This window comes from Haliotis cracherodii, unplaced genomic scaffold (assembly GCF_022045235.1).
Source record: "Haliotis cracherodii isolate W230 unplaced genomic scaffold, xgHalCrac1.p SCAF_19, whole genome shotgun sequence".
Classification (NCBI taxonomy): domain Eukaryota; kingdom Metazoa; phylum Mollusca; class Gastropoda; order Lepetellida; family Haliotidae; genus Haliotis; species Haliotis cracherodii.
Genome location: NW_027266274.1, coordinates 16,651,885 through 16,668,721, shown reverse-complemented (window position 1 = coordinate 16,668,721; position 16,837 = coordinate 16,651,885). Strand labels below are relative to the sequence as shown.

Here is a 16,837-nt window from a genome sequence, read left to right as displayed (position 1 = left end):
GTAGGTAGGTAGGTAGGTAGGTAGGTAGGTAGGTAGGTAGGTGTCTCAATCTATAAAACTTGTTTAGAAAAGGGGTGCAGAATTATTTTTCTTTCGACATGGCTTCCCAACACTCTGGTTAAAAAAGAAAACATATAGAGACCGTGGAAAATACTACACCCACTCTATCCGACAATTGGCCACGTTTCTTGGTTATCAGGCTTAAGACAAAGAACCAATCATTGATTCTCTTTGCCAATCCCCGAAGGTATCACTGGTATCTGTGGAGAGGTTACAAATGTCACCAAGCTTCGTTCTGTCTCACTCCCAGTAGAATGTTCAATGAGACGACAATCTGTCATTCTGCCCTAATTTAAAGATTTTGTCAATATCAAGGTTGTTTTAAGGGTAAGGGTATTGTCCGTGACAGAGCAAGCTGCCTGTCAGACATTACCGAAGATGATATTGCCAAGGAACTTGACCAACAGTCTATCACAGCTGTCAAACGATTTACTGTCAAAAAGGATGGTGTGGTTGTACAGACCAACACCTGTCTCTTCATTTTTGCCGCTCATCGATTCCACAAGCGATGAAAGCCGCTTACTGGAGTGGAGGTGTATATTCCCAATCCTCTCATGTGCTACAACTGTGAAGCGTTTGGACATGGATCCAGAGCCTGCCGTGCCTCCACCGTTTGTTACCGCCTCAGTGACAAGCAAGAGGTCACTGGCCACAGGAAGGATGTGAAGTGTTTAAACTGCTGTGGGAACCATATCACCTCATATAAATCCATGTGTGGAAACGTGAATCACAAATAAGGAAAGTCAAAATAGAACACAATCCCTCCTACCATGAAACAAAACTACTGCAACCCCCTCTACCATTTCGTACTCTGCTTCAGTCAGGGGGCACGGGTGGCCCAGTCGTCTGAGGCGCCGCCATTCTATATGCAGAGTTGCGTCCCTTGGGCACACCAGCAACCTATGATTGTGGATTCGTATTCCGGTTCTTCCTGATTGAGGTTTCTAGGTTGTCAGCACCATATCCATACTCGTTGGTTTCACCAAAGTGGAAAACGTCTAAGACCTGTATCATTTCAGGCTTTATTCCCACATTAAGCTGACACGCCATGATTTAACTGGAATCCTGTTAAAAGCCGCGTTAAGCACAACTCACTCACTCTGCTGCAGCCCCTCGTCCTCCTGTCACCACTGTCACCTCTGTCGACTGCCAGATAGATCTGACATGTCTCAATTCTGTCCAGTCACTGCCAACCGCTTCCTTACAAAAACAGTTTTGACACCTTCGTCTGTGACTCCCCCCAAACCAAGTCTCAGACTCAAACAAAGAAAAAAATAAATTGACGAAACTAAATCAGCCCCCCAAAACAGCTGCACACCAAAGGCCATCTATCCTTTAGAGGTCAAAATGGAGGTCCATAACTTCTTCGGTCCTCTGGACATTGAGGAAACTCCATCTCCAAACGAAGCAAATAGGAGTACAACAAAGTCTTCCTCACGTTCGCGTGACATTTCTCCTGTGGAAGCACCACCGTGAATCCCCAAAAATATAACACAATGGAAATGGAGAGGTCTCAAGAAGAATTTCAACCAAATGCAACTTTTAATTCAAGATTATATGTAAAAAACACAGTTCTATTTGATATGCGTCACTACAGTTCTTACCACTCGTTTTCCCCTACTGATGATAAAGCTACAAGAGGTTATTTTATCCTGGTGAAGCAGGACATAATCCATAGCCCTGTTCCACTCAACTCTACTATACACGCTTTTGCTGTCCGTGTTACTTTGAACATATTGTTTACACTGTTTTCACTCTATCGTCCACCTTCCTGAACTATCTGTCAATCAGATCTTCAGACTTTGTTCGATCAGCTCCCGAAGCCCTGTTTCATCATGGGCGATGTAAACGGTCATAATCCCCTATGAGGAAGTACTGATACAAATGATTAAATAAATAAATAAAGTCCTGCCACTGGCACATACGCTGCCCTAGATCTTTCACTGGCAGATTCAAATGTGTTTAACAAATTCGAATGGTTGGTCCATAATGACTTTTGTGGAAGTGATCATTTTCCAACAATACTTACAACTATTAATATTAAGATACAGGGCAAAGGATCTAAATCTGGAGTTCACCATCTTAACGAATACACTTTACTAAATCTGACATTGCCAACAAATCATTTCTCATCATCAAATTGTAACCCTCAATTTCAGAGGTTACAAAAACAGAAGGTAAAGAAAAAAAACCCGAAACATTTTCACTGTATGAATTACTCCTCGCCTGAGATCGGTTGACCCCCAATAGTGTACCATACATAATTGTGGCTGTGATTTGATTACTCCAGTTTCTGAACTTTTCATCTACGGTCACACATAACAACCAGTTATTACAGAACTGCATGCGAAGACACATATTTATTCTAATTTCAAGGCATTAAACCTTAAGAAACTATCAAGTGTTTTACACGACAGTATAATTTATTTGAATACAATAATTGTAACTGTATTACAATTTTTCTATTGAGATTCAGTAGAAGTTCATTGCATTTTTAAACAACGATTAGTTGGCAGGAATGTAGTGGTATTTTTTGTAAGCAATGGTGAGGAATTAACTATATTTAGATGCTAGTGTGAATGTAAACGTTGAGAACAGCTAGGGCCAATGTAGAGCGTAAGAGAACGTTATGGAAGGTTTTGGGGCTATAGAAGGGAGTCCCTCTTTGCATCTTACATTTCATCTGTCATTACATCAAGACCAGCCTCCTTGTGAAGATCACTTTTCACCCTGGTGTTCATACTGTTACCACAGGCAAAACTGCAAAATAGTGATACCTCACAAAGTCTTCCTATTAACCTACTTCCTGTCTTTGACGTCCTATTTACTGTCTTCTAAATGGCTACCAGCTTTAGTTGACCATGTTCAATAATCTATTATTTCGTTCATTTGCAAGTAAGTGTGAAGTTCAGCCTATGAATGTTTCTGTCTAACTGTTACCGCCTCTTCAGTGATAGAAAAATAGCATATAAAAAATCCTTATATTATATTGAATTAAACAAATGTTCTCTTACTGATGCCATGTGATTCATAGAAGCTTTAAGGATCGTGCATTAAATGTCGTGTATTTATTTAATTATCAAAATGTCAACAGATCTGCATAAAAGGTAACAGTATGGACACTGTTTTTAAAACTTACAAAAATAATTTCTTAACATAAGTATTGTACATAGGTCGATGGAGTATTATTTCATTTTTCAAACATTCTCAGCATTACATAGCATTCTCAATGGCCATAGGACATTGACTAATTCATGGATATGAACAACTGTCATTTTTAACAGTTTGGGTAACAGTATGGACAAGGGAAAAAACATATATTTTTGAAAAATAATTCACTAAAAAACATTTAGTTTGCAGCTGACAGCTCAGTATTGCTGATGACTGACAAGGCCAAGACATTTGAGGAGTTGTTTATTCAGTTTTTTTTGTAAGTTTACAACTCTTGACATGTTCACGGAGAATGTAAAGCATTAAACACAGTTGTGTTGAGACTGTAGCATTCGTAGTAACGATAAGCTCATTAGTAATTCAATGGCATCATGTCACCTTGGGTATTAGGGCTGAAAGTCCAATGACCATACTGTAACTGAATATGTTCAAACCATTACTAGTTGTTGGATGCACAGTTTCTTTGCTGTTTATTGTTTTTATTTACTTTTTATCAAGTGGCCATATAAAAGAAATGTCCCAGCTCTTTAATATTCCAGTACTGTTACAATTGGTATATTTTTGTCAATTCATCAAATACAGTTTACATGTCAACATTATGAATAAAATAGTATCATTACCCAAACAACACTTTAAGTTTTTCTTCCTTTGAAAATTAAACACTTCGCGAAATCGACTCATCATATGAAACACTGACTGGAAATGTTACTGTTCATGAACTGATTAAAGATGTCAGATTCAAGGCTGGTGATAAACTCTTTCATGAGAGTATGATCTGATCCGAACTGCTTTGGGGGTTGGGGTGGTGGGGTGGTGGGATGGTGGGGTGGTGGGGTGTGGGATGGTGGTGGTGGTAACTGTCACTGAATCTCGGTTGAGATGGTCAGATTGATAGCTCATTTGGTACATTTGCACATCCTGTGGCAAGATCATGGTGTCATCTTCAATCTCTGGTCTGTATTTGTTGACTCACATTAAATAAAGCTGATCAAGAGTGTGGTTAGTTACACGAAACCTACACTGTAATGACATCACTGACACAGAGATATGAACCTTGCAGACTAGAAGGCATGTAAGACACTTGCTGATCAAGTAAATAGGGCTCTTTAATTGAAATTCCTTGTCAGAAGGTGTGATCGTATCTGCATCCAATGTATTCAACACGTTTAAGAAGATTGTGGATAGTTTTACAGAATATGGGGACCTGTAGTCAGAATGACGCAAGTATTTCTCCATAAAGTGTTATTTTTAGAACTATCTGTGTCAACTTACACAGCTTTGATATATGTGGTACAACTTGATGATTACTTGTTTCGACAATTTGTGCTAAAATAGAACCATGAGGATGACTTGAATGATAGGTGATGAATGTATCCTTGTAAAACTTTTTTCAACCTCACCTTCACTACAGACATCCCCGAGGTAGTTCTCTTTACAGCCAAGACTACAGTGTCCGTTAGCTTGGTTACAGACGTTCTTCTTGCAGTTGCTGCTGCTGCATGCCCGACTACAGAGAACTCCGTGCCAGCCAGGAACACATCCTTTATGGCATCTCCCGGTGTCTCTGTCACAGACACCGACGGCTGACCCAGACATCGGGGCACAGTGTGGGGCACAGGACCTGTCACATAATTCTCCATAACGTCCAGGGTCGCACTGTCTCACACCATCAGCATATAATACTGAAACATTGCAAACAATATACACATTGATTTCAGCAACCAAAAGAGAGCCACAACAACCCCCATATGCTTGCCAAGTTATGCACGTTACTTCAAATGAAAGTCCAATCCATAAGTAAATGTGACTCATTGGAATACCTTCTGCATGTGCCAATACAATTTTGTAGTTTTGGTTGTTCACTGACCGTCAAACATATAGTCCCTGTTGGGACCTGGTGTAGATTGTTTCACCAGCACCACAATACTTGTCGTGAGAAGCGACTAACTTGGAAAACCGGCGTTCTGGGCTCAACCTACAGATGGTTCAACCAAGCCCAGATATTCCCCGAGTGGATTTCAGTTAATACTGAACATAAGAGGGGGATAGTCCAGCCTGGATCAGATTTCCCCTAGTGGATTTCAGATATACTGAAGATAACACGGAAATGGTTCAGCCAAGGTGAGATATTCTACCACTGGATTTCAGATATACCAGGCATTAACATTTGTTTTAGTTCTTTGGGATCATATATGTGAGAAAAAGTGAACGTATAAATATTTCGATTTCAAGTTGCCTTAGATTGGGAGGGAAGGGCTATTATGACAAGTGAGACTTTTTTTTCGTCCTTCCCTCTACTCGAAGTAACGTGTACCTTCCCTGGTATAATACACCTCAATAATGGATCCCCCTAGATTGGTGATAGAAATCTACTTACACAACAGAAGCAGGATGATCAAACCAGGCATACTGACCAAGGCCATCTGTAACGCAGAAACAAAGTAATCTTTCAAATTTAAGTCCTTAGATAAACACCATAACACAATTTATCACACAATAGTTAATGATAAGAAAATTAAATTCGTCAACAGAAGAAGTCACGGTATGTCATGAGTGATTAAACCATATTGAAGAAATTTGGGCCAGGATTGTTTGTTCAATTCTGGAATTGATCATGATCAAGTTGTTTGGATCATGTATTTCAGATAGGTTCCAAGTCTAATTGGTAAACAGAGCACACCTATTTTGATGATGTCCATATTTGTTCAACAAATCCACTGAGATATACTGAACAACAAAGTTCCTGTGACAATGAATAAGGTTTCATGCAAAGTTATATTTTTTACCAAATCTGAAACAATTTCGGTTTGCAATAGATAAAATACTCCTGTAAGTGTTCAAATAGTTTCATTTGCCATACTGACTTCAGAAAATGCGTGATTTCATAAAAAACAACAACAACATGAACATGCCAAAATGTCAATTTACAAATCAATAGCGTGTGTGTCCACCTCTGGTTGCGATGCAAGCAACACATCTTCGTCTCATGGAATAGACAAGGCGTCGCACAAAATCCTGTGGATATCTGTCCATATCTGCTGGAGAATGTTTCGAAGTTCCTGGAGTGTCTGTGGAACACGTGGTTGACGTCGAAGGCGCCGATCCATCTCATTCCACATGTGCTAGATTGGTGAGAGATCACGTTGAATCCTGAAGAAGTCGAGCAATATGAGGCGGGGCGTTGTCATGTTGAAAGGTAATGCCTGGGGCATGATGAAGCAAAACGGTAGAACAAAAGGGCCGATAATCTCGTCGCGGTAGCGCTGTCCATTGAGATTTCCCTCAACCACCATCAAACGGGACCTCTGTCTTGCTGTTATCCTACCCCATACCATAACCCAGCCGCCCCCGAACCGATCTTCTTCCATGACACAATGATTGACGTAACGTTCATCTCGAACTCGGTACACTCGAATCCGTCCATTGCTGTGGCTGAGGTGAAAACGAGACTCGTCAGTGAATAGAACTTGTCCCCACTGCAGCATATGGGGAAGGCTCATGCCACTGATCGGCACATGTGCCAGTAAAAAGTGCCAGTGAGCTGACCCACATCTCTGTGTTATTGTTTATATCCCCTTTCAGCAACAGCTGTGTTGTGGCGAGACTGTCCCTTATCTGATTGAACCGGGGGTCAGGAGACATAGACTTACACAGGCTTTTCCCAAAGCATTGATAACATTTTTTGTGTCTTATTATAGTACTTATTCCCATATATTATACTTATTCATATGTTACATTATTTAGGTAGTATATAATACCCTGTTCATATAATATTCTTGTTTCGAAAGTAAATACCGTGCATGGTTAGAAACTATCAGTTTTCCTCCACTAGTCCTTATGATGATAGCATATAACAAAACCCTTAAAAAGGCCAACTTCTACTAGTCCTTATGATACCTTTACCATTGGGCAATTTAGCAAGGACTATAGGACTAGTGCCAATTTCTAATGCTGCCGTGAGAGGAGTTTGACAATATAGTTAAATTGAACTCTTTTAAAAATACACACACACACCCCACCCCAACCCCCACCCCTGCCGGCTGCTCAACGCCAGTCTCCCGTCGACACGTCAAAGCCAAATGATGACAGCACTTTTGTAATCTGATACCACATCTACAAATAAACTGCAGCGCGGTCCCTGAACTAGACTAACATATACTCTCTGAAATGAGCATATCGTACACAAAAAAGTGGTTCAATTATCTTAATAAAAATATAATAAAAAGGAGCCCATTGACCCTCTTCATTTTCAGTGACTAGACAAATCTGTAGAGTTATAATTTCTTGGAATTTTACAACAAGTGTAAAGATCCTATCATCCATCACTGGCATGCCATTGAAAGTGTGTGTGACAGGAAAATTTATTGCCCCCACCACCTCTCCCCCAACACACACCCTCCCAGTGGAAGCAGGGGGTCAGTTTTGAGGGCGGAAAGTATCAAATGTTCAGAAATCTATTTTGAGAGCAAGCTTAGGTACCAGCTTAGGGGCAGCATTTAGTGTGATTCCCATGGCTAAACAACTTGACCTTATCCATCCCTTATGTCATCGACAGTCAATTTCTCTATGGTAGATACAAGACTGTCATCATTCGTCAGTGTTGCCTTCTGTGCGACATCATTCAGGTACACAGTATGAGTCCTTTTGACACACATTTCTCAGTTTGTTACTTCACAAGTGGGATCAGGAGTGACACAACAATGACAGTAGCATGGCTTGTGTTTTCTACTGCCTTGTATAAATAGGGAGAAAGTTCAAATGTCAACGATTTACCACTCCCGGTTGGAGAGCTAAACAACACATCTTTACCATGTAAATACCTTCAATGACTGTCTTTTGATTTGGATGTATGCTCTGTTTGGTTTCATCAGTGATGAAGCAATAAGCTCATCCATGTTCCTATTCATTCTTACAAGCAGAAAAGAATAAAAGCAATTCTTACACAGCAATGTGAAACCTTTAGAAATCCTCCTCTCTACACACCAGGGTAACAATGAAACAAGTTAAGAAACTAGAATTTATATATGTCACTAAGTCTCCAATATAATCCCACAGGTTCTCTAGCCAGAGTGAGTTGGCAGGGCCGGAGCGGGAGCGAGAGGTCTTGTTTCAGTGTGGGGTCTTGGGGAGTGTGTGTGTGTGGGGGGGGGGGGGGGGGGAGGTTCGCCACATCCTAATACTAAACACTAATGACAGCTAGAGATTGACTGAGAATTACAAGTTCTGTGCTCGCTTGTGAATTCAACAGATTTGTACAGGCCCTGATACTGCAGTGATCTAGACTTGCCAAACATTATAGACTTGCATGGGCTGTATTTGATATATATTTGTATCAGGGTCAGTAAGAAGAAGAAATTCCTTCAGTGAAGGTCCACATGAACAAATCTCCCACCTCCTAACTCATTAAGACAAGGACGGCAGGATAATTAATCTGGAAGCTGTCTTTACTTTCTTTACTTCCGACTGGGAATGCATTTACATTATACAATATGATCTTCAATTAGTTCCACCTATTATATCACCAAGCGTGCCAAATGAAACAGGTAAAGTAGCCATATAGATAGTAAAGATATATATCAGTGTGTTCTTGTGTTATAATGAATTTGTTTCTCATCAAATAATCTTATAAACCAACTGAGCATAACATCGCGTGAAGCTACTATAGGATTTAAAGGATCAGTAGTTTGACCTTTGTGTAGTTCTTTTGTATGCCCGTCTTTTACAAATGTTATGTAATGTGACCAATCATCAAAGTTTCATTGGAAACAACACATGAAACATGGTTGCAACATTACCATAAAATCTAAGTTAAATACAACACAGTGGTAAAGAAATATATTTCCAAGGGTAAACACGATTATCTTACAGTTACGTCTACAGTTACAATTACAGTCACGTCATATGCTTCATCTGCATAACTCCCAACCTGTAAAATTGATCTGCATGTTGTTATTCATTTCGATCTATAACCTCTCTCGGAAACTATATGTCTTTCCTTTAACACGGGGTTTTCTCTATCCAAACGTCACTATGGAAATAGCCTGAAAACTTCGTAGCACATCTGGGAGCCTCGCATGTTTCGCATGGAAATAGTTTAAAATACGGGTTTGAAATATTGTTATCTCTTTCCTGAACCATTTAGGCATACAATAACTTTAAAATAGTCTCTCTTTACTCCGTTTTGGAAACTATATAGCTTCCCTTTAACACGGGAGGTTGTCTATGCAAACATCCGAATGGAAATAGCCTGGAAACTTAGTGGCACATCTGGGAGCTTCGCATTTTTCGCATGGAAATATTTTAATATACGGGTTTGAAATATTATTATATCATTCCTTAACCATTTAGGCATAACATAACTTAAAAGGAGTCGCTCTATACACCCTCTTGGAAACTATATAGCTTCCCTCAAACACGGGAGGTTATCTAAACAAACGAGCTTCGCATTTTTCGCATGGAAATAGATTAAAATACGTGTTTAAAATATTATTATCTCTTTCCTGAACCATTTAAGCATATAATAACTCTAAAACAGACCCTCTATATCCCCTCTTGGAAAGTATATCGCTCCCCTTTAACACAGGGGGTTGTCTATGCAAACGTCCCTATGGGAAATAGTCTAAAAACTTGGTGGCACATCTGGGAGCCTCGCATTTTTCGCATGGAAATAGTTTAATATACGGGTTTAAAATATTATTATATCTTTATTTAACCATTTAGGCATAAAATGAAATAAAAGGTGTACCTCTAGATCCTGTCTCGGAAACTATATAGCTTCTCTTTAACACAGGGGTCGTCTATACAAACGTCCCTATGGAAATAGCCTGAAAACTTATTGGCACATCTGGGAGCCTCGCATTTTTCGCATGGAAATAGAGTAAAATACGTGTTTGAAATATCATTATCTCTTTCCTGAACCATTTAGGCATACAATAACTTTAAAACAGTCGCTCTATATCCCTATTTGGAAACTATAAAGCTTCCCTCTACCACAGGGGGTTGTCTATGCAAACGTCCCTATGGACGTCCCTATAGCCTGAAAACTTAGTGGCACATCTGGGAGCCTCGCATTTTTCGCATGGAAATAGTTTAAAATACGGGTTTGAAATATTATTTTCTCTTTCCTGAACCACTGAGGCATATAATAACTTTAAAACAGTCACTCTATATCCCCTTTTGGAAACTATATCGCTTCTCTTTAACACAGGGTGTTGTCTATGCAAACGTGCCTATGGAAATAGCCTGAAAACTTAGTGGCACATCTGGGAGCCTCGCATTTTTTGCATGGAAATAGTTAAATATGCGGGTTTAAAATGGTATTATATCTTTACTTAACCATTTAGGCATAAAATGAAATAAAAGGAGTACCTCTATATCCTGTCTCGGAAACTATATAGCTTCCCTTTAACACAGGGGTCGTCTATACAAACGTCCCTATGGAAAAAGCCTGAAAACTTAGTGGCACATCTGGGAGCCTCGCATGTTTCGCATGGAAATAGTTTGAAATACGGGTTTGAAATATTATTTTCTCTTTCCTGAACCACTGAGGCATAAAATAACTCTTTAACAGACCCTCTGTAGCCCCATTTGGAAACAATATTGCTTCCCTTTAACACAGGGGGTCGTCTATACAAACGTCCCTATGGAAATAGCCTGAAAACTTAGTGGCACATCTGGGAGCCTCGCATTTTTCGCATGAAAATAGTTTAAAATACGGGTTTGAAATATTATTATCTCATTCCTTAACCATTTAGGCATATCATTACTTACAAGGAGTCGCTCTATACCCCCTCCTGGAAACTATAAAGCTTCCCTTTAACACATGGGGTTGTCTATGCAAACGTCCCTATGGAAATAGCCTGAAAACGTAGTGGCACATCTGGGAGCCTCGCATTTTTCGCATGGAAATAGATTAAAATACATGTTTGAAATATTATCATCTCTTTACTTAACCATTTAGGCATAAAATAAAGTAAAAGGTGTAGCTCTATATCCTGTCTAGGAAACTATTTAGCTTCCCTTTAACACATGGGGTTGTCTATGCAAACGTCCTTATGGAAATAGCCTGAAAACTTAGTGGCACATCTGGGAGCCTCGCATTTTTGCATGGAAATAGTTAGAAATACGGGTTTGAAATATTATTTTCTCTTTCCTGAACCACTGAGGCATAAAATAACTCTTTAACAGAACCTCTATATCCCCATTTGGAAACTATATCGCTCCCCTTTAACACAGGGGGTTGTCTATGCAAACGTGCCTGTGGAAATAGCCTGAAAACTTAGTGGTACATCTGGGAGCCTCGCATTTTTCGCATGGAAATAGATTAAAATACATGTTTGAAATATCATTATCTCTTTCCTGAACCATTTAGGCATACAATAACTTTAAAACAGTCGCTCTATATCCCTATTTGGAAACTATACAGCTTCCCTCTACCACAGGGGGTTGTCTATGCAAACGTCCCTATGGAAATAGCCTGAAAACTTAGTGGCACATCTGGGAGCATCGCATTTTTCGCATGGAAATGGTTTAATATACGTGTTTGAAATATTATCATATTTTTACTTAACCATTTAGGCATAAAATAAAGTAAAAGGTGTAGCTCTATATCCTGTCTCGGAAACTATATAGCTTCCCTTTACCACAGGGGTCGTCTATACAAACATCCTTATGGAAAAAGCCTGAAAACTTAGTGGCACATCTGGGAGCCTCGCATTTTTCGCATGAAAATAGTTTAAAATACGAGTTTGAAATATTATCATCTCTTTCCTGAACCATTTAGGCATAAAACGAAGTAAAAGGTGTAGCTCTATATCCTGTCTCGGAAACTATATAGCTTCCCTTTAACACAGGGGTCGTCTATACAAACGTCCCTATGGAAAAAGCTTGAAAACTTATTGGCACATCTGGGAGCCTCGCATTTTTCGCATGGAAATAGATTAAAATACATGTTTGAAATATTATTATCTCTTTCCTGAACCATTTAGGCATACAATAACTTTAAAACAGTCGCTCTGTATCCTTTCTTGGAAACTATATCGCTTCTCTTTACTACAGGGGGTTGTCATACAAACGTCCCTATGGAAAAAGCCTGAAAACTTAGTGGCACATCTGGGAGCCTCGCATGTTTCGCATGGAAATAGTTTGAAATACGGGTTTGAAATATTATTTTCTCTTTCCTGAACCATTTAGGCATACAATAACTTTAAAACAGTCGCTCTATATCCCCTTTTGGAAATTATATCGCTTCCCTTTAACACAAGGTGTTGTCTATGCAAACGTGCCCATGGAAATAGCTTGAAAACTTAGTGGCACATCTGGGAGCCTCGCATTTTTTGCTTGGAAATAGTTTAATATGCGGGTTTAAAATGGTATTATATCTTTACTTAACCATTTAGGCATAAAATGAAATAAAAGGAGTACCTGTAGATCCTGTCTCGGAAACTATATAGCTTCCCTTTAACACAGGGTGTTGTCTATGCAAACGTCCCTATGGAAATAGCTTGAAAACTTAGTGGCACATCTGGGATCCTCGCATGTTTCGCATGGAAATAGTTTGAAATATGGGTTTGAAATATTATTTTCTCTTTCCTGAACCACTGAGGCATAAAATAACTCTTTAACAGACCCTCTATATCCCCTTTTGGAAACTATATCGCTTCCCTTTAACACAGGGGGTTGTCTATGCAAACGTGCCTGTGGAAATAGCCTGAAAACTTAGTGGCACATCTGGGAGCCTCGCATGTTTCGCATGGAAATAGATTAAAATACGTGTTTGAAATATTATTATCTCTTTCCTGAACCATTTAGGCATATAATAACTCTAAAACAGACCCTCTATATCCCCTTTTGGAAACTATATCGCTCCCCTTTAACACAGGTGGTTGTCAATGCAAACGTCCCCATGAAAATAGCCTAAAAATTTGGTGGCACATCTGGGAGCCTGGCATTTTTTGTATGAAAATAGTTTAATATGCGGGTTTAAAATGGTATTATATCTTTACTTAACCATTTAGGCATAAAATGAAATAAAAGGTGTACCTTTAAATCCTGTCTCGGAAACTATATAGCTTCCCTTTAACACAGGGGTCGTCTATACAAACGTCCCTTTGGAAAAAGCTTGAAAACTTAGTGGCACATCTGGGATCCTCGCATTTTTCGCATGGAAATAGAGTAAAATACGTGTTTGAAATATTATTATTTCTTTCCTGAACCATTTAGGCATACAATAAATTTAAAACAGTCGCTCTATATCCCCTTTTGGAAACTATACAGCTTCCCTCTACCACAGGGGGTTGTCTATGCAAACGTCCCTATGGAAATAGCCTGAAAACTTAGTGGTACATCTGGGAGCCTGGCATTTTTCGCATGGAAATGGTTTAATATACGTGTTTGAAATATTATCATATTTTTACTTAACCATTTAGGCATAAAATGAAGTAAAAGAGGTAGCTCCATATCCTGTCTCGGAAACTATATAGCTTCCCTTTAACACAGGGGTCGTCTATACAAACGTCCCTATGGAAAAAGCTTGAAAACTTAGTGGCACATCTGGGAGCCTCGCATGTTTCGCATGGAAATAGTTTAAAATACATGTTTGAAATATCATTATCTCTTTCCTGAACCATTTAGGCATACAGTAACTTTAAAACAGTCGCTCTATATCCCCATTTGGAAACTATACAGCTTCCCTTTACCACAGGGTGTTGTCTGTGCAAACGTCCCTATGGAAATAGACTGAAAACTTAGTGGCACATCTGGGAGCCTCGCATGTTTCGCATGGAAATAGTTTAAAATACGGGTTTGAAATATCATTATCTCATTCCTGAACCATTTAGGCATATCATTACTTACAAGGAGTCGCTCTATACCCCCTCCTGGAAACTATAAAGCTTCCCTTTAACACAGGGGGTTGTCTAAGCAAATGTCCCTATGGAAATAGCTTGAAAACTTAGTGGCACATCTCGGAGCCTCGCATTTTTCGCATGAAAATAGTTTAAAATACGGGTTTGAAATATTATCATCTCTTTACTTAACCATTTAGGCATAAAATGAAGTAAAAGGTGTAGCTCTATATCCTGTCTCGGAAACTATAAAGCTTCCCTTTAACACATGGGGTTGTCTATGCAAACTTCCCTATGGAAAAAGCCTGAAAACTTAGTGGCACATCTGGGAGCCTCGCATGTTTCGCATGGAAATAGTTTGAAATACGTTTTGGAAATAATATTTTCTAATTCCTTAACCATTCATGCTTAAATTAACGTAAAAGGAGTCGCTTTATACCACCTGGTGGAAACTATATAGCTTCCCTCTCGTGGGGGTTTGGGGTGAGGAGTGGGGAAGGGGGGTTTGCAGCGATTCTGCTATATCTTTTACTCCATATTATCTTCATATCTTCTTATACAATCTCTGCGTTTCCCATCTGGAATTGGTTGGTGTCTCGGGGGGTGTTACTGTTGGTCATCACCCTTTCTTGGTGAGTGTGCCTCAAAACTAAAGCAGCCACAAACCGTAACAATGACGACATGCTATGTCTTAGACGAACATCTTGTCTCTGAAATTAACATATTTTATAGATAAAACCAGTTGTTAAATATTAGTTATGAAATATATTAATAACAAATACTCTCTTCATTTTCAGAGACTAAACAAATCTGTAGAGCTATAATTGCCTGGAAATTCAAAACACACTACCTCAGTGGTAGCGAGAACTTGTATCAGATTTTATGAGATTGAGGTAATCTAGGTATGTGATTAATCCTGTTTTGTTTATTTAAAGCAGTAATTGTATATTGTTGAGCAAGTTTATCTCTGTAGCCGTTGAAGTATGCAGCTACTCGCGGACTCGTCTCGCATCAAAACACAAGGCTGTGTACTCGAGGGCAACAACAACACAATAACAAGCAACAAACGTATATTTCGCTTCAAGGTCATAGCTAGGACATATTGAAGGTACAAATGGAGATGTATGGTGACACGAGGCAAGAGACTTTACGTTTAACTGCAACACACTCATACATTTAATTAAGCATCTTGAGGATTTCTTTTACAAACTGTGCTTGTTTTCTTTGATCTGATAAACTTTCAGTATTGAGTAACATATCAAGTAGTATCGCACTAGGTCTTGTAAAGTACTTCTTTTGAAGATATAACTAACGCAAGTTATGCAGAAAAGGACATATTAGTAGATAGTGATATTCGTCACCTAAGTCATGTTTATTACAGTGACTACAAATTCTTCCCGCGGTATATTTTCCCATCGCCCGTTTTCTATTGGTAATCTATGGTTTGTGGATCTTATTTTAGTAATCGGGATACTGAGTCTTCAGGGTAGCGACAGCAGATGATTTTCTAACTGGAGTTTATGTTTAAATATTCGGTAAAATACTGCCTTGGGAGAGTCGTTTACATAACTTGTCCACGTCTGGCTAATCTGATCAAAGATAGTTGTTTAATAGCATATTTTAATCCGTTTATATTTGGCATGAATTGTTGGGTCCGTGTAAAGCTAAGGCCTAATCCATCGAATAGTCTTTATTTATGGTTACAGGAGTCTGCAAATAATACATTATACATAACAGTACACAATTTCGTTGGTTTATTATCTAAGTTATCTTAGACCAATGTGTCACCATTCTTTGTTTAATTAAATCAGTTATAGGGGTTATTCCCAGCTCACCATATAAAAAATAGTGGGGTGTGCTTTTTTTTACCCTTAGTATATATATTAAGAAATCTGTGTGAACCTTTTCTATCATATCTAGTTTACCAAATCCCCAAATTTCGGAACCATATGTTAATATAGGTACGATTGTTTGATCAAATAATAATAGCTGGCAGTCGATTGGCAAGTCAAGATTACGTATTCTAATATATAATAAGTGCATAGCTTTTCTAGCTTGAGCCACTAACGACATTTTGGATGCTAGGAAATTTCCATTTCGTTTAAAAACCAGACCCAAGTACTTATATTTATCTACTACTACAACAACATTATCGCCTATCCTAAACACATTATTGTTCTTTCTTGATCAGAATACAACCACCTTAGTTTTATTAATATTCAACTTCCATTGTTTTCAATATTCATAAAAAAACCATTCTGATTATTTTTCTCTAAGGCCACAGGGGTTATCTGCAAGTATAATAGTATCATCTAACTACTTAATCTTCCGATATGACATCAATACCTTTACATATTTTCTGTTTTAGATATTCTTCAAGGTCATTTAGGTACAGGGCAAAGAGAATTGGCGATGGATTTTCCCCCTGTCTAACTCCGATATTACTAGAGAAAAACGATGAATTTTCATACGACTTTATGTCTTGATACATGTTAAATATGATCTCGAAACGTTTACCTTGTACATTTGTTTTTATTAATTTTTGCCAGAGTCCAAAGCACCAAACGTTATCGAAGGCCTTAGAGAAATCTATAAATGTACAATACAGTTTCTTTTTGTGTGTCCTGAGGTATTCAATGAGGGAGTGCAATACGAACATGTTATCAACAGTAGAATATCCGTATCGTAATCCTCCTTGTGATTCTGATAACAAATTATTATTTTCTAGATAATTATTAATTCTTTCACTTAAAATAGAAGTA

The 16,837-nt window shown here is 38.6% G+C and overlaps 1 protein-coding gene across 1 annotated transcript in view; it reads right to left on the bottom strand.

Annotated features, from left to right (window-relative positions):
• Nucleotides 1-16,837, bottom strand: part of LOC139466613 (scavenger receptor class F member 1-like) — a 63,153-nt gene that overhangs the window by 16,697 nt on the left and 29,619 nt on the right. Inside the window, exons 2-3 of the mRNA XM_071248200.1 lie at nucleotides 5,609-5,654; nucleotides 4,632-4,913 (exon numbers count right to left, since the gene is read on the bottom strand). Coding sequence (XP_071104301.1) covers nucleotides 4,632-4,913; nucleotides 5,609-5,654 — 328 coding nt within the window. The remainder of the gene's footprint in view (nucleotides 1-4,631; nucleotides 4,914-5,608; nucleotides 5,655-16,837) is intronic.